General features: G+C 37.0%; 1 protein-coding gene across 1 annotated transcript; it reads right to left on the bottom strand.

Annotated features, from left to right (window-relative positions):
- Positions 1-1,311: 1,311 nt before the first annotated feature.
- Positions 1,312-19,915, bottom strand: LRRCC1 (leucine rich repeat and coiled-coil centrosomal protein 1). Its single transcript, XM_032183067.1, has 19 exons — positions 19,832-19,915; positions 19,531-19,736; positions 19,121-19,186; positions 17,772-17,939; positions 17,023-17,192; positions 16,711-16,920; positions 15,693-15,895; positions 14,485-14,668; positions 14,007-14,155; positions 12,486-12,690; positions 9,909-10,048; positions 8,309-8,510; positions 7,258-7,443; positions 5,987-6,161; positions 5,080-5,243; positions 4,292-4,500; positions 3,950-4,087; positions 2,334-2,469; positions 1,312-1,639 (listed from the first exon to the last, which is right to left on the bottom strand). The coding sequence occupies exons 1-19, from the start codon at positions 19,888-19,890 to the stop codon at positions 1,517-1,519; spliced, it is 3,093 nt and encodes a 1,030-aa protein (XP_032038958.1). The 5' UTR covers positions 19,891-19,915; the 3' UTR covers positions 1,312-1,516.
- Positions 19,916-25,590: the final 5,675 nt, after the last annotated feature.

The raw sequence follows: 25,590 nt of genomic DNA, 5'->3' as shown, positions 1-25,590 counted from the left end.
TTATTGTGATAGTAGGCAACAAATAAATTAAGCTAATTTTAAACTTTACAGCAAGATTTACTAGACTGACACACAATTGCATTAGCTCTTGCTCCTTGCTGTTACCCCATGTATTCATTTCTACATATTATCAGTTATTACATAGATTCAAAGCAGTCAGCCCTTTATCATTACACTTATACATTAGCTGGGAAAGTGCATTACCAGAGAGTGAATGACCCATTGTAAGAACTGATGCCTCTGCTCCTTGCTGGTCTCAGTGTCCAGATGCAGGAACCCTTGAATGGAAGGAACCAGAACCAAAGCGGGTTGTCTTCTTTCTGCCCCCTCCCACAAGTCTAGGATATTCCTCTTTTATAAGGCAGTACACAATGTCTGAACAATTCCCAGCCCTTGACCTCCACCTTTTTTTTTTTTCTTCACTGCAGATTCCTTTCTTAAAGCAAAAGCAGTCTTTTCCCATCTCCCAAGGTTGTGCTTTTTAAAAGATAGCAGCAGCTGTGAGTTGCTGGTGGTGCTGCAGCCTCTGCTTCAGCTTGTGCCCGTATTTTCAAGGCCTCTGCTACCATCCCATGCTTAAGCTGTGCCTCATAACAAGAGGCAGGTGTTCCAGCCTCTGCTTCACACAGCAAGTTCTCGTAACAAGTTGATAACAAGCCCAACAGGCCTCGCACAATTAACCAAAGGTCTGTGGCCTGTTATTAGCATTATTTTTTCAAAAACAAAATTACCTATACAACATTACAGTGCACACTTGGGGGTTCAGAACAAGCTGATACTGAAATCAGGTTAGTAGCTTCTGTTGTCACTTGTGCTACCTGACTCTGCTTTAACTACTGTGAGTTGCAAGGTGGGAAGAAATAGCTCCACCTGGTGTATCAACAAATATGACATTATAATTACTAACCATAGCACCAAGTACTTCCAGGGATAGTGCAGTAAAATTAACATTTAGGGGCTTCTGAGCCCTTAAGTGAAATAGATGAGGATGTTTAAGTCTCCATCATGTAAATGTTAGAACAGTCATATTAGCATAAGGCTTATGACTTCTAAAGCCTGGTTAGAAGCCACTTGCTGCAACGAAGGCAGATTAAACATTTTCAGGTAAATTATTGGATCTCTTATTACAAGAATCTCTATCCAGATGAAGGAAACCTTAAAGCTTGTCTTAACATATTTTTGTATTCTTGTATCTAGAAAATCTTATTCTTACATTCTTTTATTAAGAACATTAATGCCTCATTCATATGATGATGTCAGTAATAGATCAACTCTGATCTAATTTCACAGAAGAGTAAAAAATAACCAAAGGTTAGAAAAAATATTTATTATGAAAACACTATATAAATATTCGTCTGATTCCCAAACCTTCAAAATTCTTCACAAAGACTTATTCTCTGGAAGCACTTCAAAGCAAACAAGGAAAAAAGTGCACTGTAGTGCATTTGTTTAAATTAATACACTTTTTAGTGTATATATTAATGAAGGACAACTCTCAAATATAAGGCATAAAGCTTCAAAGATCCTGTTGAATGTCGCTCAGAGCAGATGTAATTCGTCTGATTTTATTTTCCATGGCTTTTTTATTGTTTGCCATTTCCTGTAGAAGCTGACGCATTTCTTCTTCGACACAGTAAACCTGAAAGCACATACAGATCAAATATAATTCTTGCTTTTCCTTAATACACCAATGAACATGTAATCTTGCCAATTTTTAACGCTGATAAGAAATGGAGGAGTTCCATGCTTATGGAACTTAGAGAACTTGTTTTAAACTTTATATTACGGAAAGAAAATATTTATGACTACTACTACAGTTAAATATACAAGTATTTTCTTAAGGAGCTAGATAAACCACCACCAATAAAGACATGACAGGACAAAAATCTCTGAATCAGAAAAAGTCGATGGCATATGGTATAAGACAGTTAAATAAGTATAGCAATTTTGCCAGTAAGCAGAATTTGCAATAGCAGAATTTTGTTTAAAAACGTATTAATTTACTAGGAGATTGCTAGTAATGTATCAAAACTAAAATATCTACTTGTATAGAAAAAGTACGAGTCTGTCACATCTAGAAAGAATGCAATATATAGCAACAGAAACAATTGTTCACACAGGCATGGGTGAGTTAAATGGAGTATCTGGTATAATAAACATTCCTTATCTATACAGGCAAAAATAATGGTAGGGTATCGATTAGTAACAGTGATGCAGTGTACAACTTTGCTTGAACACAGAACCCCATGACAGTACAGTTCTAGGTATTCTCTTAGTGTGCAAAGAACGATAAAATACAAGTAGAATAAACATTTATCTAGTATCAAAATTACTTTTTCATTTGCTGCTTCAATTTGTTTTTGCTTTTCATTTGCCAGCTGCACTAGTTCTGCCTCATGAGCTGCCAACACTGACTCAAGTTGTTTTCTAAAAGCATCATCCATTTCGTGAAGCTTCTCCATAGCAATCCTAAAAAATAAAGAAAGGTACACTCTTAAAAACAACCAAAAATATTAAGTATTTTGCTTTGTCTAATTCTACGTTTCATTAAGGATTTACCAACACAGGAACAAAGACAGTTATTTCAGTATCTGACTTCAGAAGATATCTTGTTTTCTCCAGTGCATGCTCTAGTTTCATGCACCATATTTAGGGCTTCTGGCATTCTGCTTAACAGAAGCAGTTAATCACCAATAGCTGAAACATTTAATCACTAGCAACAATGCAAAAATTCAGACTTGCTACTGCCAACATGGCTAAGAGCTCCATATGTTTTCAAACACTGGCTTATCATACTTTTGCTTCCTGAGAAAAAAATGACTAGACTATGAGATCCTGTAGACTGCCTGCAGGCTTGAGTTTCACACAAACAAAATAGTGTCTACTTCACTGACACTCCTTCACATTTCCTTGATTCCAAGCAATTTGTGCTTTTAGGCGATAATTCTAAAATCTGCAGTAACAAAGCAAAGCAACTTATTCCACTACAGAATTAATTTACACCAAATTTTTGAAACAAAATAATTATTTTGGATAAAATTTCAGTTTCGTGACTGATTTTGCAACCATTCCAAAGGTGTAACCATTTGCAACCATTGCAATTGTGTAACCATTTGCAACCATTTCTTCAGGTGTAGTTGCTGTTTTTTTTTTTTGTTTGTTTTTTAAATCAGACTTGACTATCAAGGTATTTTCTTTGATTTATTTCTTTGATTTATTAATCAGATGACCTTTCTTAATTAAAGAGTGCTTAATAAAAGCATTTAATTTAAAAAGCAAAAAAACTTAACCACATTTTACTAAAGGAATGGCCTAGGATGACTATTTCTGCTAGATAAATCTGCAGTCTTACTAATTAGCTAGTCTTCTCTTAAGAATAGTTGAGAAGAAGAAGGAAAAACAAGAGAAAGGGGGCTAAAGTACAAATCCTACTACCAATCTAAGCTTATCACAGGCAGTGTTCTACCATATTTCTCCATAACGCCGGAAGTCAAGCAACTGAGCATCACCTACATCCTAGGTCATTTTCTGGGGTATGGATATTGGTTTCCAGACTGTTACAGACTGTGAGCCTGTGCCTCAAGTGCATGATGATCTTTACTGCATGACTCCGGACAGCACACGATGACTGTATACCTGTCACTATCACATAAGCATACTAAGGAGGCATAAGTGTAGGCTCTAATAGTTTTCAAATCAAATGGGAATATAGCTAAAAAGTATATAGAACAAATACCGTAACTGAATGTCAGGTTCCATGTATTAAAGTTGCCTGTATAGCAAGAATTATTTCTACACATACTGTTCACTGGAAATGAGCTCATCAAGTACTTAAAAAAGCATTGTGCATTCTGTCACTGTATAATAAACATTTTGTATACTTATTAGGACTTCAACTCTATAGTAACTGAGCAGTCACAAAATATACTATTAGTGTTAAGGTTTTCACCTCTGAGTTTGAAGACTTTTATTTCTCTCTTCGATCAGCTTCTTCTCTTTGGTATCAAAGCTCTCTTTCATGTGTTTAACTTGCACCTCCAACTGACTCAACAGCTCCCCTTTACCTTGCCACTTCTTTTTCAGTGCACTGAAAACACATATGTTTACAATGAATGCAGATGCCACTTTTTATGAGGACAGAGAAAAGTTTTTCATGTTTCCATTTTTCCTCCCCCTCCCCAATTTCTGTGGGTTTTAATAGCAAGTTAGTACTCTATGAACAAAAAAACCTTCATGGAAATTCTGTATACAATTATGATCCCAAAGAATTATAGTCAATTATGTGCATCACCTGTGTGCTTTCTTAATGTCATCAAGTTCTACTTCTTTTTCTTCTAGCTGTTGCTTTAATTGCTCTTTTCTTTCACTTTGCCTTTCTAATTTTTCCATTAGCTCTTCAAATTCAACAGCTTTTTCATCCAATTGCACTTGTAAAACCTTCTGAGCTTTCTTATTTTCTTCATGCTGCTTTCTCATTTGTTGATCTTTTTCTTGTAAGCTCTTTAAGAAACATTTCAGAACACAAAAATGCCCTCCAATTTCAGAACACAAAAATGCCCTCCATTTCAACTGTTACCCTTAAAAAAAGGGTGTTTAGTCTATGCTAAACAGAACAAAGCAGAATGATGTGATTAATAAGCTAAAGTTTTAAGTCTCTGAATGAGATGAATGGAATAAACTGAGCAAAACATAGGAGCTGCTCTGTTAAAACACTGACTTACACAAGCAGAAGAGATATTTACGTTGCAAAATAAACTTGACACAAATTTCGTTTTTTTTTTTTTCTAGTAACACAGGAAGAAGTCTTATCCTAGTGTTTTCCTCTCTCACAATCATTATCAAGAACAATGAAGCGAGGCAAAGAGAAGACAATCTGTACAAACTCAAAGAACATTTCCACACGTTAAGTTAGTACAAGGCCCTCTTCTGCTCCCAGTGAATCAATTGTCACTGACAGCCTAATCATACTTTCTGAGTAAAACTAGGAGTGCAGAGCCAGCTTTCATCAGTCTTTACCATAACTTTTACCACAAGTCTTAATTTTAAATAAGCACATTAATTATCACATATCCAACTTACTTCTTTTAATCGCCTAATTGTTTCCGTCTGGTCATCCACTATCTTGTTTTTAATTCTTATAGTATCACTGTCCTGTTCCTTTTGCTTTTTTAATGTCTCAATCTCGTTTGTTAAAACCTCAATTTTTGCCTCCAGCTTTCCCCGATCTTGAGAAAGATGAGCTCCTGGATAAAACAGGATATTTGTACTACAACACTCTGTTAACAGGTAACTTCAAGATCTGTTTTTTTGTTTGTGTTTTTTTTTTTTTTTTAATTTTATTTCCTTTCCATTGACATTACAATACTAAACGAACACAATCACTTCAATCTGCAAGCAGAAAATACTTTAAAGGAATGCAGAACTAAAGGTTGGTATTTTATCCTTTGAAAACGTGCCTAACAAAAAATGAACAGTAATTCTTACACACACAGCCAATCTCAAAGAACCCACAAGATGGTGCTAAGAGTCACATGAATCAGGGGGAAAAAAAAAAGGCAAAGCCTTTTTTCACCCTGTATTTAATGCACCATTGTTTATTTTTACAAGTAGTCTACTGAAATTTTCACATTGGACTTCTGATAGACATGCAGTGTTAAATAACACTACAAACACATCCTTTCATAGCTTTCTATCTAAAAGTGTTTTGTATAACATTATGGCATTTCTATTTTGACATTTTGGGGATGTAGAATATAACTAAGTGTATTCACAACTAACACAACTGCAGTTAAAGTTCTCATAAACAGCCTGTATACAACAGATCTATTTTTCCATGTCATCTTTACAACTGGTTAAGATAAACAAGACATCCAAACACCCTCTTATGATTACAGATATATTAGGATGTTTACTTGAAAAGTATGATACTGAACACCAGCATTTTTATTGCAATAGAAAGAATAATAATAATAAAAAAAAGTTTTACCCTGTTGTGCCAACTCCTGCCCCCATATTTTCCTTTCCATTTTTAATCCATCAATAACAGATTCCTGGGCAGTCAGCTGAGAAATAAGTTTTCCATTTTCCTTCTTCAGAAGTTCCACCTGAACAGCCTTTGCTTTGTCCTGCTCAATCACAGTTTCAAGTTCTTCAGTTCGGCACTGTATGAATATTCATTCAGGGAATGGGAAAAGAAAATAAGATCCTTTAAAATAAGTATTCAAAATTTCAATCAATGCTAGCCACCCAGGAAAGTATTACTGCAAATTAAATGAACTGAGGAATATTCTGCTTGCCTATAAGCTTCTACCTGATTTAAAAAAAACCCTCTTCCCATTAATGAGACACAAACATTTGCTTCAAATAGAAATACTTAATTCCCAGAAAATTGTTTATAAAGCTGTTTTCTTAAATAGCCATCTTAAATTATTAATGCCATTATAAAAATCCATTTACATATTGTAAATGTGCAAGTCAGAAACTTTTGCTGTCATTGGTTCTCTTAAGACATTAAAAACCAATCCAAAAGACAAATGAAGCTGTGATGTTTTTGAACTTCCCACAATAAAGATTTATCTTCAATTCCACAAGTTTTTGGTTTATATATTCCTTGTGTTTAATATTACTATAACTGTATTTTGTTTTTCAGCAACAAACATCACTCATTGGCAGAATCATGTTTTGTTTGGACACCACAATAGTAATGTGTAGCAAGGAGATTAAAAACAGCTGTGCAGGGGCAGTTATGTAGGACAGGCTGGATACATACATCCACTGGATTACACTTCAAAGTTGTTGAACAGTTAGTTATGTTCCTAAGACGCTTAAGAACTATTTGTGGATAACAGTACTATGCTGTACTAGGACAGATTAGTAGTATAAGTTAAAGCAACCATGTCCATGGTATGTAATATTAAAATAAGGCAATTAGCAGGTAAGAACTAATATTGATAATTTTGTTTACCTCTCAGAGGTATTATGCAGATAATGAATATGCTGCTACAATGGAATATTTAAGCAGTTTCAATTTTACTTCACATACAGTGTCCACCTAGTATTTTAGCTGCAGAACCATATTTCATTATCTTGCATTAATACCCCTGACCTTTTGTAAATTAAGGTTTTTAAATCTCTGTTTAGAGTCACTACTATATTACATATACACCATTAGTGCTCATCGGGGGGGGAAGAACTGCACTTTCTCTAAATACATGAATGACTCTGGATTTTGCTATAAGGGTACCATAGTGTTTGTACCTTTATGTTTGCTGTGGCTTCCTGATTTGATTTCATTAATTCTGCAATCTTTGCTTTCTGTTCTTTCACTATACTTGTCAAGTCTTGGATCAGACTTGTCATCTCTTTTTCCTTTTGTTGAAGATGAAAGAGGGTTTGTTGATGTTCAACTAGATCAGCAGCAGCATTTTCAAAATTCTCTTTAACCTAAAATTTGGTAAGAACTCTTAATACTAACATTTGAGAATAAGCATGCATACATGCCTATAAATGTCATCTTATTTTCAAATAAAGGAAGAAAGTAAGTTTAGAAACAATAATGTGAAATTAATCTTCATGGAAGCATAGGAGGCAGACCAGAAAAAAGCAGAGCTCAAAAGACAGAAACACACTCTAAATTGTATGAGGTAAAACAACATTTAAGATCTGGAAAGAAGAACTTACAAGGAAAAAATTCAGAATTCAGTTTTAAGAGAGAGATTTGAAGGGTGAAAATAACACTGATTTAAAATGAAGAAAACCCAATTTAAGACAAAACATTTAAAGTTGTATTTATTTCTCTTACCATTTAAAATAACATCAACACTAGCCATAGAAGTTATCTAAGGAATTCAGTACACAAATTTTGATTTTGAATTTCAAAAATCAATTTTGAATTCAGTTTTCAATTTTGAAACACTAGAGAGCTTAATTATTAAATATACTAATGTACACGTAGCTATAACCTTCTTATCAAGAGACAACAGGACTTTTTACAATAATATATTCTAATAGAAAAGGATTTTTTTTTTTTTAAAGACTACCAGATAGAAGTTTTTTTAATTTCTTTTCCTTAACTTTTATTTATGAACAAAAAACGCATTTTTTGCTGTGTGTATACTGACAGCATTTATTATCTAGGTTTTCATTATGGATAATTCAAGGTTTACTAGTATATTTACGAGGAATCCTAGTATTTTATATGAAGAATCCTTGGAACAAACACCTTAAGAATCAAAAGAATACGACATGTTTAAGAGCACTTAAACGACAGCTCTGTCTAGTTTGAGATCAAATGTTCTTGTGAGCTTACCTCTTTAAACCTTTTTGCTTCAATAGTTAAAGCTAAACGAAATTCATCTTCTAACTCTGTATACTTCTGGTTTAACATATTAATTTTCTCCTGAAATTCTTTAACACGCTGTTCATGCCTCTGCTCCTCTTTAGCCACTTCTTTTGACAAAGCATCTTGAAATTCAGGTCCATGTAAAGCAACTCGGGTTTCAAGTTCTTTCCTGGAGTTACCAAGCACATGCAAGAACTACAGAGAAAAGAACTACAGTATCTCACAAAGCTACTTCAGTTGGTTTCCTTACGATTTTTAGTAACAAAAATTTTACTAGCAAAATGATAAATTATATAATAAAGGGAATATGTTCCTTAGTTTCACTGACAGATCACAGTTGTCTGTGACAGTGGCCTTGGGATGGGAAAAAGCGCATTAACTACTACTACTACTACCACCACCACCCAGAGAAAGGTTTCACTTTTTAATTCAAACTTCTGTAGGAATTATCCAGTTATTCTTTTGCTGTTAGCTAGTGTTTGCTTTGCAGTTAACAAGGAATCACAAAGATCTGGAAAACATGGTAAATCAGGAAAACTATTGAAACCACAGGAAAACCAGATACCCTCTCCTGCATTTATTCTCTTCTCCTTCCTTACCAAACAACTGTTACTCCCCACTCAGACCCCAAATTTGAGAAGTAACAGCAATCTAAACAACAACATAAAGAGCTTCAGTATATAAAAAAAGAGCTCCTTCCTGAACGGGAACATCCCCATAAGAGAATGATGAAGAATTACCCTGCACTTTAAGACTACTCTCTTCAACTGCTTTAATGCAAAAACAAGCCTGCTGTCCTTCACATTAAATCTTCTGGAGATTTATAAGGGAACGATCAAAAGGTCTCAAAACGTAGCTATGAGATCTTTCCATCTTCCATTACCTTGACATTCGAATACACGTAATCTTGAAGTCTAGCATGTGTTACCAGCTTTCTTAAAAAAAAAATAAATCAATAACCTTCCTCAAATACTAGTATAGAAAACACCACGACTTGCTTTAGTTTGTACACATATTTGATTGTACTAGCTCAACAATATAGAACTTCTGCTCAAGTACTCTTCAAAAAAGCAAACTTTGAAGGGAAAGGGGAAAAACAGCCAATCAAGCCACCCACCCACCCACTCACACTAACACAAGATGCTATAGAAGCTGACAATTTGGGCAATGCTTTGTATTACTTAAGTATATGTAGACCTTCAGACAACAATTCAAATGTGATTTTAATTTTTACCTGATTGTTTCCTAGATTAAAGATCATGTATTTAAAACACAAGAGGGTTCAGCCATATAATAAGTCAAGAATATAAGAACAGAAGGACTGTAAGAACATTTGCCTACATGATCTTGCAAGTCAGGAGTCTAAAAAGCTTTGAAGACATCCTTAAATAGGCATGGGAATGTGTGGGAAGACATCTACTTTTTTTTCCTGTTTTAAACAAAGCACATATCTCCCATTAAAAACAAAAAGCCACCCACATGGTTGGGAGAACACATTCAAACAAAACATTTGCAACGCTAACATCTCTATTAACTTGTTGGGAAAATAAAATAGAAGATCCCATACCTTTGTTCTTGTTCTTTTAATATAAGAAGTTCATGTAGTTGTTTTACCTTCTCCCTCTGCTGTCTAAGAGATATTCGGAGTAACTGTACTTCTCTTTCATTTGCTGATGCTTTAAGTTCTGCTTCTTGCACGTGTTTCATCTGTATAGAATTCATAAAAACAAGAGGAACAAGATTCTTAAAACTATTATCTATTCTTTAGATCTTGTACTAGAATAAAAATGAGCAGGTGCTTTAATAAAAGCATCATGCATGTCTACCCAGGCCGTTATGTTTACATCATGCTCCAAAACTGACAGTATTTTCACAAGATTTTATGGAATTTTATTATGTTACCTCCCCAGGCAAAAGATATTTTTTACTTAATAAACTGTTACATGTGCAGAAATTGAAGACTAAATGTTTAAGATCTAAGTGTTAGCTTATCTTACTACAAAACAAAAAAGCTCTCATAGTAATACCTGTATTGGTTTCAAGCAAAACATTTATAGTTGTATTTGGTATCACTATTTTTCTTTAAACACTCCAAATCCAAACATCTTAAATCTTACAGTTTAAAGTTGCTGAACAGAGCTGCTTTCTAGTGATTTTACACAAAATGGAGATGCAGTATAAACAGCAGATGGAATACTCCACTTTTTCCATGAAGCATTCATGAAGAATTCTGTTCTAGAATCTGAAGCCTTTTACATAAAAAAAAGAAAAAAAAGAAAAAAAATCTTTGCTGTCTTGGCAAGCAGAAAAAAATAAAATAGTTATAAAAAAAGTTTTCATTACTCATGAAATAGTAATTCAGAATCAAGATGCTTCAGAAGTTACACTGCTACAGAAACAGTGGAAGTGATGTTAACGCTGGTATTCTCACTCCTTAGAAGTGTTTCATGAATTCATCTCATTAGTTGTGTGCTCAAGTGGCATTAATAACTTAACTACCCTGTCAATCTGTCCTCCTAAGCAAAGCAATGGACTCAGCACCTCTCTCCAAATTCTGTACTAGCACAATTCTAATCTGTTTGCTTTCAAGAGTAATGAAGCTGTGAAAGGTTAATAGACTACAAGATTACTTTATGCATTAGTTATCTAATGGCAGAACTAAACACAATCAAGACAACCTAGTTTAATTTCCAACTCCCACCAGAAACAAACAGAAAATTCAACCTCCACAAAACAAGATGCAAAACAAAATGATTTTCTTTCTGAATTCCTTCAAAATTCTCCTTTCAACTTCATATTTAACTATCAAAATCTAAAAAAAAATAAAGAAAAGCTATACAGCATATCCTATTGAGTTAGAAAAAACATTATTAAAGGAGACAGCAGCCACTGGAAGCAATATGTGCTTCTGCATAACTTTCAGTTTTACAGTTTATATGCTAACTTCAGCTGTATGAATACCACTGTACTATTGTGAGGCATGTGTAAGAAAACAAATCTCCATGTTCTAAATGAGAAAGAGCATTTAAAGAGCATTTAGACGCAGCCCACTGTATCCCTCTTGTTTTGTGGATGAAAGGAGGTAATTGCCTCCTAAATTGAAAAATAATAAAAAAAATAATCAAATGAGAACACTTGCAAATTTAAACAGTGACAGAAAACAGGGTAAAAATTCAGACGCATGGAATCTTGAACCCTTTAAAGAAATAATCTAGTCATGCTGACTGAAAACCTTATACAGTGACTGCATAGAGAAATGATAATTTACCACTGATGGCAGTAAGCGTCTTGCTTGGAAGATACTAGCCTATACTATAAGAAAGCTCTATAAAGTATTCTAGAATTCATTATTCCTAGAGTTGATGAAATAAAGAGAAGTTATATTAAATCTGTTTGTTCAAAATGAGGATTTGGCTGTATGCACACTCCCCAGTTCTCTGCTTACTTTTTGGGTATCTGATTGACAGAACTGAGCACCATACACTGGCAGTTCAGAGACTTTTGAGGATGGATTTATTAAGATTCAGTTTCTGTAAGTGGACGCATTCGGAAACACAAATGAGCTGATATACAAATATATTCTAACAAAAACAAATAGTGGGGGAGCTGCATTTAGCCACTGAAAATTCACCAATGAATTACTCAGTCAGAAACAGTGGCATATAAGAATAAAAAACAGAACTACAAGCAAATAAATACTCCAAGCAAACAAACAAACAAAAAAACACAACAGAGTTTTAAAATCAATTTTCTTTGGTTATGATTAAAAGCATTTAATTTTTAACCAACAAAACAAACAGAACCATCAGGTTTCTCTCTCATTAGTACTATAAAATCTTTATTGATTTCAGCCACATTTTAAAAAATTTTTCTCCTTTCTTTGTATCTTCAGAAAGGTATCAATTCTTAGTCTTAAGTACATAAGACTTGTTCTCTTTTATCTTAAGAACATGCCACATGACATTTCTATTACTAAAGACATTAGTTGACAATTAAAATGGATGCTTGTTATTAACTACCACAATGTAGAAAAAACAGCTTAACTGTGGAAAACTAAGACTGCAGTCTAAAGTCGCGTTTATTAATACCTACCAGTATAGTAGCTATCCAGTTTGAGTATTATTTACTCATGAAAAATATTTACCTCTATTGCTCGTTGCTGCAGTCTCTGTGTCTCCATCTTGGAGAGTGTTTCTTCTAAAGCTTGCATAGCCTTCTGATGTTCTGCTTCTTTATTTTTTGCTTTATTTAACTCATTAGTAAGTCTTTCAGTTTCACCTTTCAGCTGCTGGATGTCTGCTTGTAGTCTTGTTTTAGCATCTCTCTCTTTCAGTATCAATTCCTTCAACCTGAGAATAAACGCAATCAAGTTGCATGGCAAACATTTTTTAATTTAGTCAATTATGGCAACATTTATTAATTGGCGTAGCACTGCATCTTGCACTTCTTTGCATTACTGCACTGAGCTTCATTTTAACTGAAAATGAGCTGAAGACCACCTCATTAATAGGTCATTAAGGAAATTACATTCCAAATATCATTTTGCTTAATATTTAAGTTGTACCTACAGTATCAATTTCTGATTTGATACTTTTCTTTCAAAAACTTAGCTCTTCTATAGAAAATATTAGAATAGCTAAGGACATTTAAATCTCAGAAGGAATAAAATAATAGTCATATCCAAAATGGCAACAAAGAAAGGTGGGAAGGGAACCTGGAGAAACAAGGAGAAAAATGGGAAATAGAATGAATCTTAGAATGGTTTGGGTTGGAAGGGACCTCGGAGATCATCTAATTCTAGCCCCCCTGCCATGGGCAGGTGCACCCCCCACCAGACCAGGTTGCTCAAAGCCCCATCCAGCCTGGCCTTCGACACCTCCAGATATGGGGCATCCACAACCTGTGCCAGGGCCTCACCACCTTCGTAATAATCACAGTCAACCATCGATAGTAGCTCAGGACGCACTTGTAAGCAAACGCACCTGATCCACAAGGTGCAATTGAGAAAGACAAACATAAGAGACATCTCTGAACAAAGTATTGTTTGTTGACAACTACGTTAGAAGAGAGAAATTCTGAAAAATAGGAAGAAGTTGTTCAGAAATTGAAGGATTATGATAGTGGTCTATATGAAGTCACACTAGACCTGACCTGCACAACACACTGTCTACTCGCCAACTCTGGCCTACCAAAAACTTTTGTGCATACATGGGAAAAAAAGCCAGTGTGTATAGGTGGAAAAAGAACTTGGGAATTGCAAGCTTCAAGTATGGCATAACACAAAATACAGTTAACTAAACCTTCAGCTGAAAGTACAATTACAACACAGATTAGTTAGAAAGTAGAGGGCTAGAACTGGAATTCAGTGGCATACTGTTACAATTCTGAGACACAAAGAGGAAGACGTGGACACTAAGCACTGACAGAAATTTCTTGTTTCCCTCTTTCTTCTTGAGCAAGCATTGACAGCCTATCAGGTCTTGCCACATACTGGATTTATAGCAGAGCTGCAGAAAGGAATTTCATTAGGCAACACAGATGTTTGAACAGAACTTCATGACGCATCATTTTTCAAGTATAGTTTTTTAAACCTTTTCTCATTTCTTGAGCCTATAAACTCAATTACAGAAGAAAATGCATATACTACAGCACTTAATTTCCCTACCTCTCTGTAGTATATACAGCCATACTCTGAATATTCTTTTCTTCTTTTGCATGTTTCTGTAGTTCTTTGACATGCTCTGTTAACTTCTTCTCTGCTTGTTCTGCTTTCCACCTCCTCTCTTTCTCCTGATCCAGTTCCTGAATCAGCGCCTTAGCAAGAAGTGGTAAGCATCAACTTATTTGGAAATACTCATACGTAGCCAAAAATGTTGAACAATATTCATAATTGTACAACAAGGTTACTTGGTCTTCCTTGAATCAAGAGAAAAGTTCAAGCGATATGCCCCCCTTCCTCCCCAAGTAAAATCAAACAAATTATCTTACAGTTGACACTATAAAGAGCTTCACTATTTTTACCATTTTTAATAGCTATCTACATATAATTATTTTTGTCACCTACAATTTTAGAGTTCCACCAGGAGACATACATTTGACTTCCAGAAAAGACACGCTCATACTTCAAATGATGCAAAACATACTCTGTATGTGGATTCCTCTGTGGCATTTGAATTCATTTCATCCACTTTTTCTAAATTGCTCTGTCTTCCAGTTAGTATTTCAGCTCTTCTTCCCACTACTTCCAAATCTGGAGCATCCGATGATGAATTGAGGTTAGAGTCTCTCTGATGGGAATGAGGATACTTTGAAGAACTCCTCTCTTCCCTATAATGGCATGGGATCAAGATATACTTAACATGCAGAGTTTAAACATCTCTTCAAACACCATCATAAAAAGTGCAAGGGATTCAGATATGTAACTGTAAAAGTATAGAAGCTAAACAATACAGTTCAAAGCCACCTAGAAAATAATTTATAAGCATGTCATGAAGCAAGCAGCTAAACTCAAATCTTCAGTTGTAAAAATATGCAGTACTGGTAGGTGCTATTGGAAATATATCTTATGATCAGATAGATAGGAAAGAGTTTTTGAAGAAGCAGAGCAGCTGACTAATGTAGTCCAACTTATATCATCTTCTGTTGCTCACTTCTGATATACACTATATAATCAAACAAATTACTATAATATCCTCAGTGTCAGCACAAAAATTGGACAGTTGTATTTTTTATGACTGTTCTGACATCATGATTTTTTAAAAATTTGACTCAAGCAGCGATGCATTTTCATAATGAAATTCTGTTGCTATAATTTAAAAAGATAAAATATAGATGAAAAAGTTTTTCTGAATTCTCGGTTCAATTTCCTTTTTACCTAAAGACTCACATGAAATGCTCATACAGGGAAATGACCGACTGAATGAAGAACGAATTTCAAAAAATTAAATAACACGTAGGCATCATTTCTATACAAGTACAAAGATGTGTTACCATTTCAAAATACAAGGCACATAAAAGACTAATACTGAAAAATAAGGATGCAAGATTTTATATAAACAGTCAGACTAAGAAAAAAAGGGGCTTGGACATTTATCAGCTGGGCCAGCTAACAAGTATTTAATTTTATTTCCGCAACTCCCAAGAATAAACTTCAGAAATTTGACACAATTGTTTTCTTAATCAATAAATTTGTTGTAAAGCCTTAGTAGCTAATGATTTTTAGGGGCATTATTAACAGGAAACTAGTTTATTCAACCTAACACTTTCATAAAATATTTCAGGACAAACTACATTCTCCCTGACAATGTTCAGCTTAGTTATTTTTTCCTTTATAGGGCAAACGTGGACATACCTGTTAGTTACCTTGCTTTTAGGATGATTTGAATGACATCTAGTAGATAAGGTAGTTCTACGGTAAGTAGGGATCTTGCTTCTTTTCACAACCTTTTTATTGCTCTCTTTCCCACTCTCATGATCGCTCTCAGAAGTTGGATCTGTGTCTCTTTTAGGTTTAAGAACATTTGGAGGGGCTTCCCTTCTTGAGGCTTCAGATACCTACGAACAAATCGAGATTTTATTTGTACGTTTTACAATGTCTAATTAACTAAATTCTAACACTTTTCTAGATGTTGTTTTTGTAAAGCTAACACTTACAAAATAATTTTCATTAAGTAGATAATTGCTTCTAAACTACTCCTTCCATCCTTGCTAAAACAATTCAATGATTTAGATATAACAAATCCAACAGAACTGCATGCTTGCAATATGTAATTGTATCTTTTTGAAATGCCTGAAGTTTCTTAAAAAATGATCAGGCATAGAAGCTTGGTGCAAAATGTAAAACACAGTACAAAAAAAGTAATTACATGTTTGCAAGGCACAGCATAAACTGTTATCAAAGTACATGAAAATAAACCTGACAAACATATCAGACCAACTTGACCTATTACTTAGCAAAATAAACTTCTACAAACTCTATAATGCAGCTGTTTTGCTACATTTCATATTTCACTCAAGTTCAATTACATATAGTGATGGCTTTGGAGTGGGGAAAAAAACAGAAAATTGTTTTCTGTATTCTATGTAATATATTACGATCAGATAGTTCTTCCAATCACATATACTAGTTTTTAGTCACTACAAAAGTTTCCATAATTCAAAGTTCAATCTCCAGCTTTAAAGTGTTGTGTTTGTTTTTTTTAAAAACTTACTCTCAGTTTTTCAACATTACTAGATACACGTTAGTATGAAGTCAGCACACACATAACCAGTATAAATCATATGTCTGTCATGGTGAACTTTTGCAGTATAATGAAGTACATCTAATTTTATGAACAAAACTTTATGTGCAATCATAGAAAAAAAATCACCTTCTGCAGTATTTCTGAAATTTGATCTTCTATTTTTTTAATCCTCATCTCACTCTGTATTTTATCAAGTATGGCCTTCTCTGGTTCTGAAGATGAAACAAGCTCTGTAGAGGAGCTGACAGAACTTTGTGCTGGTACTTTTGTACGCTGACGAAAATATGCTAATGCCTGGTCGATATGTGGTGTCACCACTGGTAACGCAACGTCATTCTGTCAAAAGGAAAGACAACCCCTGTAACATTAATGAGTTGCATGCAGTATAAAAAAATAAAATCTATCAATTTTAAATTCAGTACACACAAACTATGGCACCTGATGTTTGGATGAAGGGGACCCAGGTGAAACCAAACAGTCCAAAATGTCTTCTAAACATTGCAAATTGTTCAAATTTCCTTCTGCCAGGTCGACTGGTTCACCATAAACACTTACTCCATCTAGAACCATCAGCTGGGGCAAAGTCTGAAGAAGAGTTTCTCTATAACCTTAAGGAAAAGACTGGATTGAAATTAATCTCAAAAAAAAAAAAGGGGGTGAAAAAAGGACTTGTAGTGTATTTTAGGTACCTTGTCATCATTGAAAAAGTAGTGAGTTATCTACAAGTGCCTCACCAATCCCCTACTCATAAAGGCTTTCAACAGAAAACATTATAAAACAACAGAACTGGGAAGGCGCCTGCACAGCCCTGGTCTACACTGAGATTTCCCAACCACTACCGGCAGTTGCAAAGACAACTTTTTCATATAGACCTACTGCACCAGAACAACTGGTGCAAATACAATGATACACAAATGTAATGTGCCTTAATCACGTAGTTGAACCTTATTAACGCGTACAAGATTTACAACTTTGAGAATATACTTTGAGCAAATAAAAGACTGCTCTATAGGAAACAAATTCATTTTGACAGAACTTCATTTGACAGAAATTTATTTTGACAGAGTGGCCAGCTTAAGAATGAATTTGCAAGCTTCAGAACCTGGTCAACAGTTTAAAGGAAATTACTGACCAATAAAGTTAGTAATTATCTACTACAAATCATCTACCTGACGTGAGATCCATACCTGCTGTCTGACAAACTGGATTGGTCTTTCCATTTTTTTCCAGTGTCAGATTGGTCAAACAGTGCAGCCCCTTTAAGCAGTGAAGTAAATGATTAATATCGTTTATGCAGTTGCTGTGAAGATCAATACAGCTAAGCTTATAACTGGTTCCGTGAAGGCACTGGAATCCTATAAGAAAAAAAAAAAAAAAAAGGATTCCTGCTATGATTGTAGACTACAGGGGTTAGACCAAATTGCATCTTGTTGAAAAATATTCAATAAACAGTACATCATAATTGGAAACAATGTACCAATGTTTGATAAAATAAATTTTAATAAAATAAACATGTTGCTCAAAGTTCCTTTTCATAACTTAGTTCATTAACAAAAGTTGTTACAAACACCCTTCAATTTCTACTACAAACTCCCTTCGTTCTACAGCTTAATATCTTAGTTAGAAACAATGACTGACCATTTCAACAAAAAAGATTTAGAATTTCCCCATCATACCCAAAGTTGTATTTTTATCCTATAAGAAGGGAAGATGGGAATCTTTTGGAAGCATCTTCCAGGAGCACTGGATTTTTCACTTTGGAAATAAGTTTAAAATGTTTACTGTACATTGCTGTGAACAGAACAGGGAGTTCAATACACTGACACAGTACTAAACCATGACACAGATTTGGCAAAATTTTGGCAAAATTCATACATTATACATATGACAATATCTCTTTAAGTTTTATTTCTCTAGCACAGTAAAGAAGTAAAATTCTGTTCTCTGCGAAAGGAGAAAATTCTGCTTTCTTCACCCATTTTACTTACAATACTTTTAATTCAAGTAAAGAACATAAAATCAAAACATTTGTTCATCAAATTAGTAGCTACAGTTACTGGGCTTCCAGATTTACTCAGTCCAGACTATTATAGATCATACACGTGAGAAAAATATAGCCTGTCTCCTTTTGTAAGCCATTGCACATTGTTAAAAATAGAAATCTTCATGCTTCACAATTCTTGATGGGAATTTTACCCAACTACATCAGGTGCTCTGAGCAGTTACAATTTGTAAACCCACTGTTCAGCAACACCAGATGTTGCAGGCAGACATTTTTTTTTTTTTTTTACCCCTGTTCCCATGCAGCTAAACAGAAGTACCTATAAACTGCTATGGTCAAGTTTACAGACATGAAGTTCAGCCTTGCCAAACACATTAGAACTAATTCCAGTTCATGCACAACCCAGGAAAGAAGAAAATTTAAAGCTGCCGCCTCTATCAGCATTACTTAGTCAATCGCCTGAACTACTAGAAACCTCTGCAAATATACCTGGTCTTTTTTAATTGAAGTGATGCACATGCCCAGGCTACTTACCAGAGAGATCGTGTATATGATTATATGACAAATTCAGCGCAGTTAAATTAAAGAGCTTTTCCAGTCCTAAACAAAGTGAGGGAAAAAGAGAACGTCAGATTTCGAGTAAAATGCTCTGCTTTGTCAAGTCAAGACTTGCAGAGTAAGTCAGTCTTTTAAAAAATCATAGCTACAAATTGTAACAATAAACTGTGATGATAATATAAAGGAAAAAGAGTCAGTTTTTCCTTCCATTCAAAGGCATCTTTCTATGATGTTTACAGACAGCACGCACATATTTTATAGTTTACACAAGGCTAGCAGTTTGTATTAACTCAGCAGAGCCTCAGCAGAGGCATGCTTCCCAGAAGGAAGCAGCTCTCAGAAAAGCTTCCTACGCTGCCAAACGGACTGAAACAAACACTGCCGACCCTCCACTTTCGTTATCAGGTTGCCGGACAGATTCAGGGTGCGCAGGCTCCCCAGGGCGCTCAGCCCCTCGATGCGGCGGATGCGGTTCGCGGACAGGTCCAGGTGCTGCAGGCCCCGCAGGCGGCCGAGCCCCTCGATCCTGGCGATGCGGCGGCGGCTGGCGTCCAGCGTCTGCGGCTCCGAGCCCCGGGCGACGTCCAGGAGGCTGCAGGGAAAGGCACCCGCCGTCAAGCCGGGCACGGCCACTGCTTCCCCTCGCCCCTCAGGGCCCGCTGCCCCCCCTCAGGGCGCCCCCCTCACCTCTGCCCGCCGCCCTCCGCCAGGCCGGGCTGCCCGGGGCCGCCCCGCTCCGCCGCCATCCCGCCGCCGCGCTTCGAACTTCCCTCCGCTCCTCACGGCGCCGTTACGACAGCCCTGCCGCAAAGCGCCGCCCTGCCCGTTGCCATGGGCACGGCGCATAGCGAGAAAGGGTCTGGTGGGAGGGGGAGAGGGCAGCTCGGAGCATGCGCACTGCGGTAGGTGACGCCGCGGCTTGCCCGTTGAGGGGCCGACGTTGACGCGGGTGCCCTTAGAAGCTTAGAAACGTCTAGGTTGGGAGAGACCTTCAAGGTCATCTAAACAATGAAAAAGAAAAAAGTCAACAAGTGAACAAGTGAAAAGCAATGTTGTGGTTTAACCTGGGGGGCAGCTAAGCACCACACAGCTGTTCGCTCCCTCTCTCCCCTGCCTTTTTGGGATAGGGGAATTGGGAAAAAAGTGAAAGCTTGTGGGTTGAGATAAAGACAGTTTATGGGGACAGAAAAGAAAGGATAATAACAAATAAAATTAATAAAAATATAATAACGTGTACAAAACAAGTGATGCACATTGCAATTGCTCACCATCTGCTGACCGATGCCAAGCCTCTCCCCGAGTAGCTGGTCCCCCCACCCCAGCCAGCTCCCCCATATGAATTGTTCCATATGATGCCATATGGTATGGAATATCCCTTTGGCCATTTTGGGTCACCTGTCCTGGGTCTGTCCCGTCCCAGCTCCTGCTGCACCCCTAGCCTGCTCACTGTCAGGACAGTGTGAGAAGCCAAAAAGTCCTTGGCTTAGTGTAAGCACTGCTCTGCAACAATTGTGTTATCAGCACTCTTCTCATCCTAATCCAAAACATAGCACCCTACCAGCTGCTAGGAGGAAAATTAAGTCAATCCTAGCCAAAACCAGGACAAACAAAACAAAAAAAAAGATACATTCATCTGCCACCTCCTTCCCCCAAGCCCTTTTCCTCATAGCCAGCTGTCCTCCTAGCCCTCCTCAGTCCCTGTGAGTAAATGGGGAAGGGATGGCTGCAGTCACTAACAGCATCTCGCTGCTGCTCTCTCATGCTTTTACCTCCTCCACCATGGGCCTCTCCACAGGATGCAGGGAAATCTTTGCTCTGCCACTAGAGCACTTCCTCCACTGTTTCTTCAATTACCCTGGTGCTCACACTGCTGTTTCTTACACTTTTTGTTCACTTTTCTTCTGCCTGTGCAGTGTTTTCTGCCCTTTCTTAAGTGCATTTTGCCAGAGGTGCCACCAGTTTCACTGCCAGGCTCAGCTGTGCCTTGCAGTGGGTCTTTTGGAGGTGACCATGGCACACACAGAAACCACCTCCACAACCTCCCTTGTTACCAAAACCCTGCCATTTACACCCAACGCAGCTGGGTTTGGGGTTGGTGATATGTAATGAGAAGAGATCTTCCTGCAGACCAGGAGTGCCCAGACACGAGTATCATATATTCATGCAATTGTGGAGTATCTGGAGATTGAAGGTACCCTACAGGGGTCATTGAGTCCATCTCCTGGCTCCACACAGGGCCACCTAAAAAATCAGACCATGTGTTTGAGAGCATTGTCCAAATGCTTCTTGAACTCCAACAGGGTGGGTACTGTGACCACTGCCCTGTAGAGCCTGTTCCAGTGCTTAGTGACAATGATGAGGTTGCCCTTCTGTCTTCTCTAAGCTGGACAAACCAAGTGACTTTAACCACTCCTCATATGTCTTCCACTCTAAACCTCTTCCCTTCTTAGTTCCCCTTCTCTGGATGCTCTTTAACAGGTTTAAGCCACAATATTGTGGCAAACTGCACACAGTGCTTGAGGTGATGCTTCATCAGTGCAGAGCGGAGCGGGACAATCCTTTCCCTCGATGGCTGGCGGTGATGGGCCTGAGGCACCCCAGGGTAGGGTTGGCCCTTCTGGCTGCCAGGGCAGACTTGGCTCTTATTCAACTTGTCATCAAACAGAACCCCCAAATCCCTTTACATGTGTCTGCTCTCCAGCCCCTCATCCTCCAGTCTGTACATATATCCAGGTTTACCCCACCCTGGTGCAGAATCTAGCACTTGCTCTTGTTAAATTTCATACAGTTGGTGATTGCCCAGCCCTCTAATTTGTTAAGATCTTTCTGCAAGTCCTTTCTGCTCTCAAAGGATTTAACAGCTTTTCATAATTGAGTATAATCTGCAAATTTACTTAATATGCATTTGCATCCTGCAACCAGGCCATGTATGAAAACATAGAGGAAGAATGGCTCTAAAACGGAGCCTTGTGGAACCCCACTTGTGACTAGCCTCCATCCTGATGTAATCCCATTTATTGTGACCCTTTGAGCCAGACCCGTCAGCCAATTCATCCATCATATTCACCCATCATATTATGTATTTGTGTAGCTGTGTGCTGGACTGAGCTTATAAATTGGAGAGCACTGAATTCTCTTCAGGGAGGTGTTCTGGCACTTCAATTATTATTTATTTATTTTATTTATTTTTTTATAGGACTGATACAGTATTAAGAGTTTACTACAGTGGTGGCTCAAAGCTCACCACTCAGGCAGGCCTGGGTGGCGGCCACTGCTGGGACATGGTGTTTAATGACTGTTTACAATACTACACTGACATTTATTCATGGATGCTTTTATTCTAAAGGGCACTGTAGCATCACTTTATAAACTTATGTTGCAACACACAGTATTTGATGTAGAAAATGCAAACCTGTCCCCCATAAAGGGGGACAGATTTATCTAACTGTCACAAAGCAGAAGGAGAATCACTTCCAGTGGGCAATTCATGCAGCTGTTTGTTCCTGGGATGACTCTTTTCTCATCTCTCACTATATATTATGGGAGAAGCCTAAGAAAGTTTAGACACTTGATTTTTGAATGGCTGCATAGGAGTAGTTAATTGCTGTTCTTGGCCATACTCACCAGCCAGTAATTACGAATACCTGTTGCTGCACAAAAACACACTGTACTTTTCTTTACACTTTAGAACCCAGTAGAGAGTGTTTATAGTAGGCAAACACCTACATACTGATATTTTGACAAACTGTGGAAAACCTTTAGAGAAATACACTTCATGGTTAGTACGAACATTTGTATTAGATGGGAGCACAAATATGGTAGCATGTGACAAAAAAGCGTCTTTTCCTATGTTTTTTGATTTGTCATTAACCAACTGTTATGTGGAGTTTCTTTCTTAATTAGTAGCAAAAGTGGAATAATATGTATGTCAGTAAAACAAATAGATTCATAAATCTTTCAGTAAAAGGCAGATATATAAAAGTTTTGATAGATAGCAGAAAAAAATAATCTTGCTAAGGCAGTAGATTGTTATGTGCCTGAAGGTGCAATCCCATTTTCTAAAGAAAACAGTCATAAAGTCGTAGAATCATAAAATACCTGGGTTGGAAGAGATCTGCAAGGATCATCAAGTCCAACTCCTGGGTCCCCAAAGGGCTACCCAAGAGAAATAAATAAATAAATAAATAGAAACAAATCTCATGTTTGAGGGCATTGTCCAAACACTTGAACTCCAGAAGGCTCGGTGCAGGTCCCTGGGGAGCCTGTCCCAGTGCCTGACCACCCTCTGGGTGCAGAACCTTTCCCTAACCCCCAGCCTGACCCTCCCCTGTCCCAGCTCCATGCCGTTCCCTCGGGTCCTGTCGCTGTCCCCAGAGAGCAGAGCTCAGCGCCTGCCCCTCCGCTCCCCTCGTGAGGGAGCTGCAGGCTGCCATGAGGCCTCCCCTCAGCCTGCTCTGCTCTGGGCTGAACAAACCAAGGGACCTCAGCTGCTCCTCATGTGTCTTACCGTCTAGACACCTCACCATCTTCATTGCCTTTCTTTGGACACTCTGTAACAGTTTTTATCTTTCTTATATTGTGGCACCCAAAACTGCACACAGTACTCAAACTCAGTTTGTGAATACATCGTGAGGTCCTGTGAAGCACTGGTCAACTGGCTTCTATCTAATATGACTTGCTGTTGAGCTCCTTCCAGAAAGCAAGACAAAGAAAACTACTTTAAAATGACATGTTTCCCACAAAAGGTGAGCTAAAGAAGAGTGGAAAATAAGGAAGGGTATAAATTTGTCACTCATATTAAACATGACATGTCCTTTGTTGACATATGCCAAGAAAAAATAATTATGTTTATTTATTTATTTATTTTCCCTAGAAACTCTCTTCAGGTTTTGCTTTGTTCTTTTGCTTCTTTATCCTTGCTCTGTCAATGTCAGCAGCAGCAAACTTCTTCAGAGAAAACACAGAAGAATATTTATTGAAAGTTTGCAAGACAAATTGGCTTCTAATTTTTGCTCCATCTTCTCCATTAAAGGATTTTGGATGATGCAGAACTAAGTCAATACAATGCTGGAAGTGCTGAGAAATTAATTAAAAAGGAACTAAATAAATATTTTAAAATCTTTTGTTGTTTAGACAGATAGTCTTCTTTCTTGTCCATCTACTCTGTGAGTGGATCATAAGAAAGACTTAGGGAGTACACACGGAAAATTATTGCAAGAACATTCAGGACTCCTTATTGAAGTACATTGAAATTCAGTTAATTACAATTAGGAGATAATGCATATCCAGTCCAGGCAGCCAAAATGTTCTTCCATTGCTTTTTGGTATAGGCTTCTTTCTTAAATCTGCAGAACCTACAGTGATTAAAAGAGATCAGTCATGATAAGCACTGACATTCATGACAGTGAAAACCTTGACATTGAAGGCTAAAGGGATTTGGAAAGTCAGAAAATTAAAAGGGAAACCTCAGTGCTAGGAGAAGTAGAAATGAACAGTTGAAGTTTTAGGATCAATCTTAAGTGTTTTATAGCACTCTCTTGACCTTATTTTACCGTCAAAGAGAACTCAGTAGTTGGCACTCACAAGAAATGTGGTTGTTCCCCGCTGAGTATAAAAATTGCGGTACTAAGGCATTTTATTTTGATGATGATATAACCTTTCAGCCTGCTCCAAGTGTCAGGGGAATCTCAGTCTTGTCTTACAAACATGTCTAGGTTATTTTAATAATTTATCTTTGCCTTATATTCAGCAGTTGAGTCTCAGTATGTCTCCAAAGTGAGTGTGACCAGGTATCTAATACATAGATGTGTGTGAAGCAGCAGACACTGACATAAGAGACCTTGAAATAATCATATAGATAGGGGCAATTTATCCTCTCAGCCAGAGGGAGATGTTAGACATGTTACAGAAAACCTTGAAAGTGAATATTTATGATGTGCTTCATAAAACTCTAGCCTGTTATAGCAGTGTAAAAAAAAAAAAAAAAAAAAAGGAAAAAAAAAAAAGGAAAAAAGCAGTTTGGCTGAAGACTATCTGTTGTTGTATAACCAGCTGTGTTTCAGTGAATTCTTCCCTGGTAATGCTCACATGAATATACTGTTTCCAGAACTTCAGATTTTGTTGGATTTGTAGGAATGTTCTTATTATCTCTGCTCTTACTTACCTTCTCCTATTCTGGCAACAAAACACCAAAATGAAAAACATACTTTGCATAAATCTCAAAAGCATTCCACTGAAAGTCTAGAAACATTTATCTGAGATAGACAGAAAGCACACACAAGAAAGTAATAATCTCAGTGGGGTTTTCTGAAATCAGTCAGCTTTGTAAGAAGTAAAAAATCCTTATTAATCTGCTTCTTGGGGAGATTTTGGAAATGCCTCTATTATACCAGAAATTAACATACTTTAGCACGAACAGTGTAACAGTTGCATCTGTACTTTAAGCT

This window comes from Aythya fuligula, chromosome 2 (genome assembly GCF_009819795.1).
Source record: "Aythya fuligula isolate bAytFul2 chromosome 2, bAytFul2.pri, whole genome shotgun sequence".
In the NCBI taxonomy this organism is placed as follows: Eukaryota; Metazoa; Chordata; class Aves; order Anseriformes; family Anatidae; genus Aythya; species Aythya fuligula.
This window is presented reverse-complemented; position numbering and strand designations above follow the sequence as displayed.

Bases quoted from the DNA above. Each gene is read 5' to 3' on its own strand.
- LRRCC1 (XM_032183067.1), bottom strand. From the start codon at position 19,890: ATGGCGGCGGAGCGGGGCGGCCCCGGGCAGCCCGGCCTGGCGGAGGGC. The intron at 14,156-14,484 runs GTATGTTTTGCA...CTTCTTGCTAAG, and splicing joins CAGAGGAATCCACATACAGA to GCGCTGATTCAGGAACTGGA. The intron at 6,162-7,257 runs GTACAAACACTA...ATATTCATACAG, and splicing joins AAGCCACAGCAAACATAAAG to TGCCGAACTGAAGAACTTGA.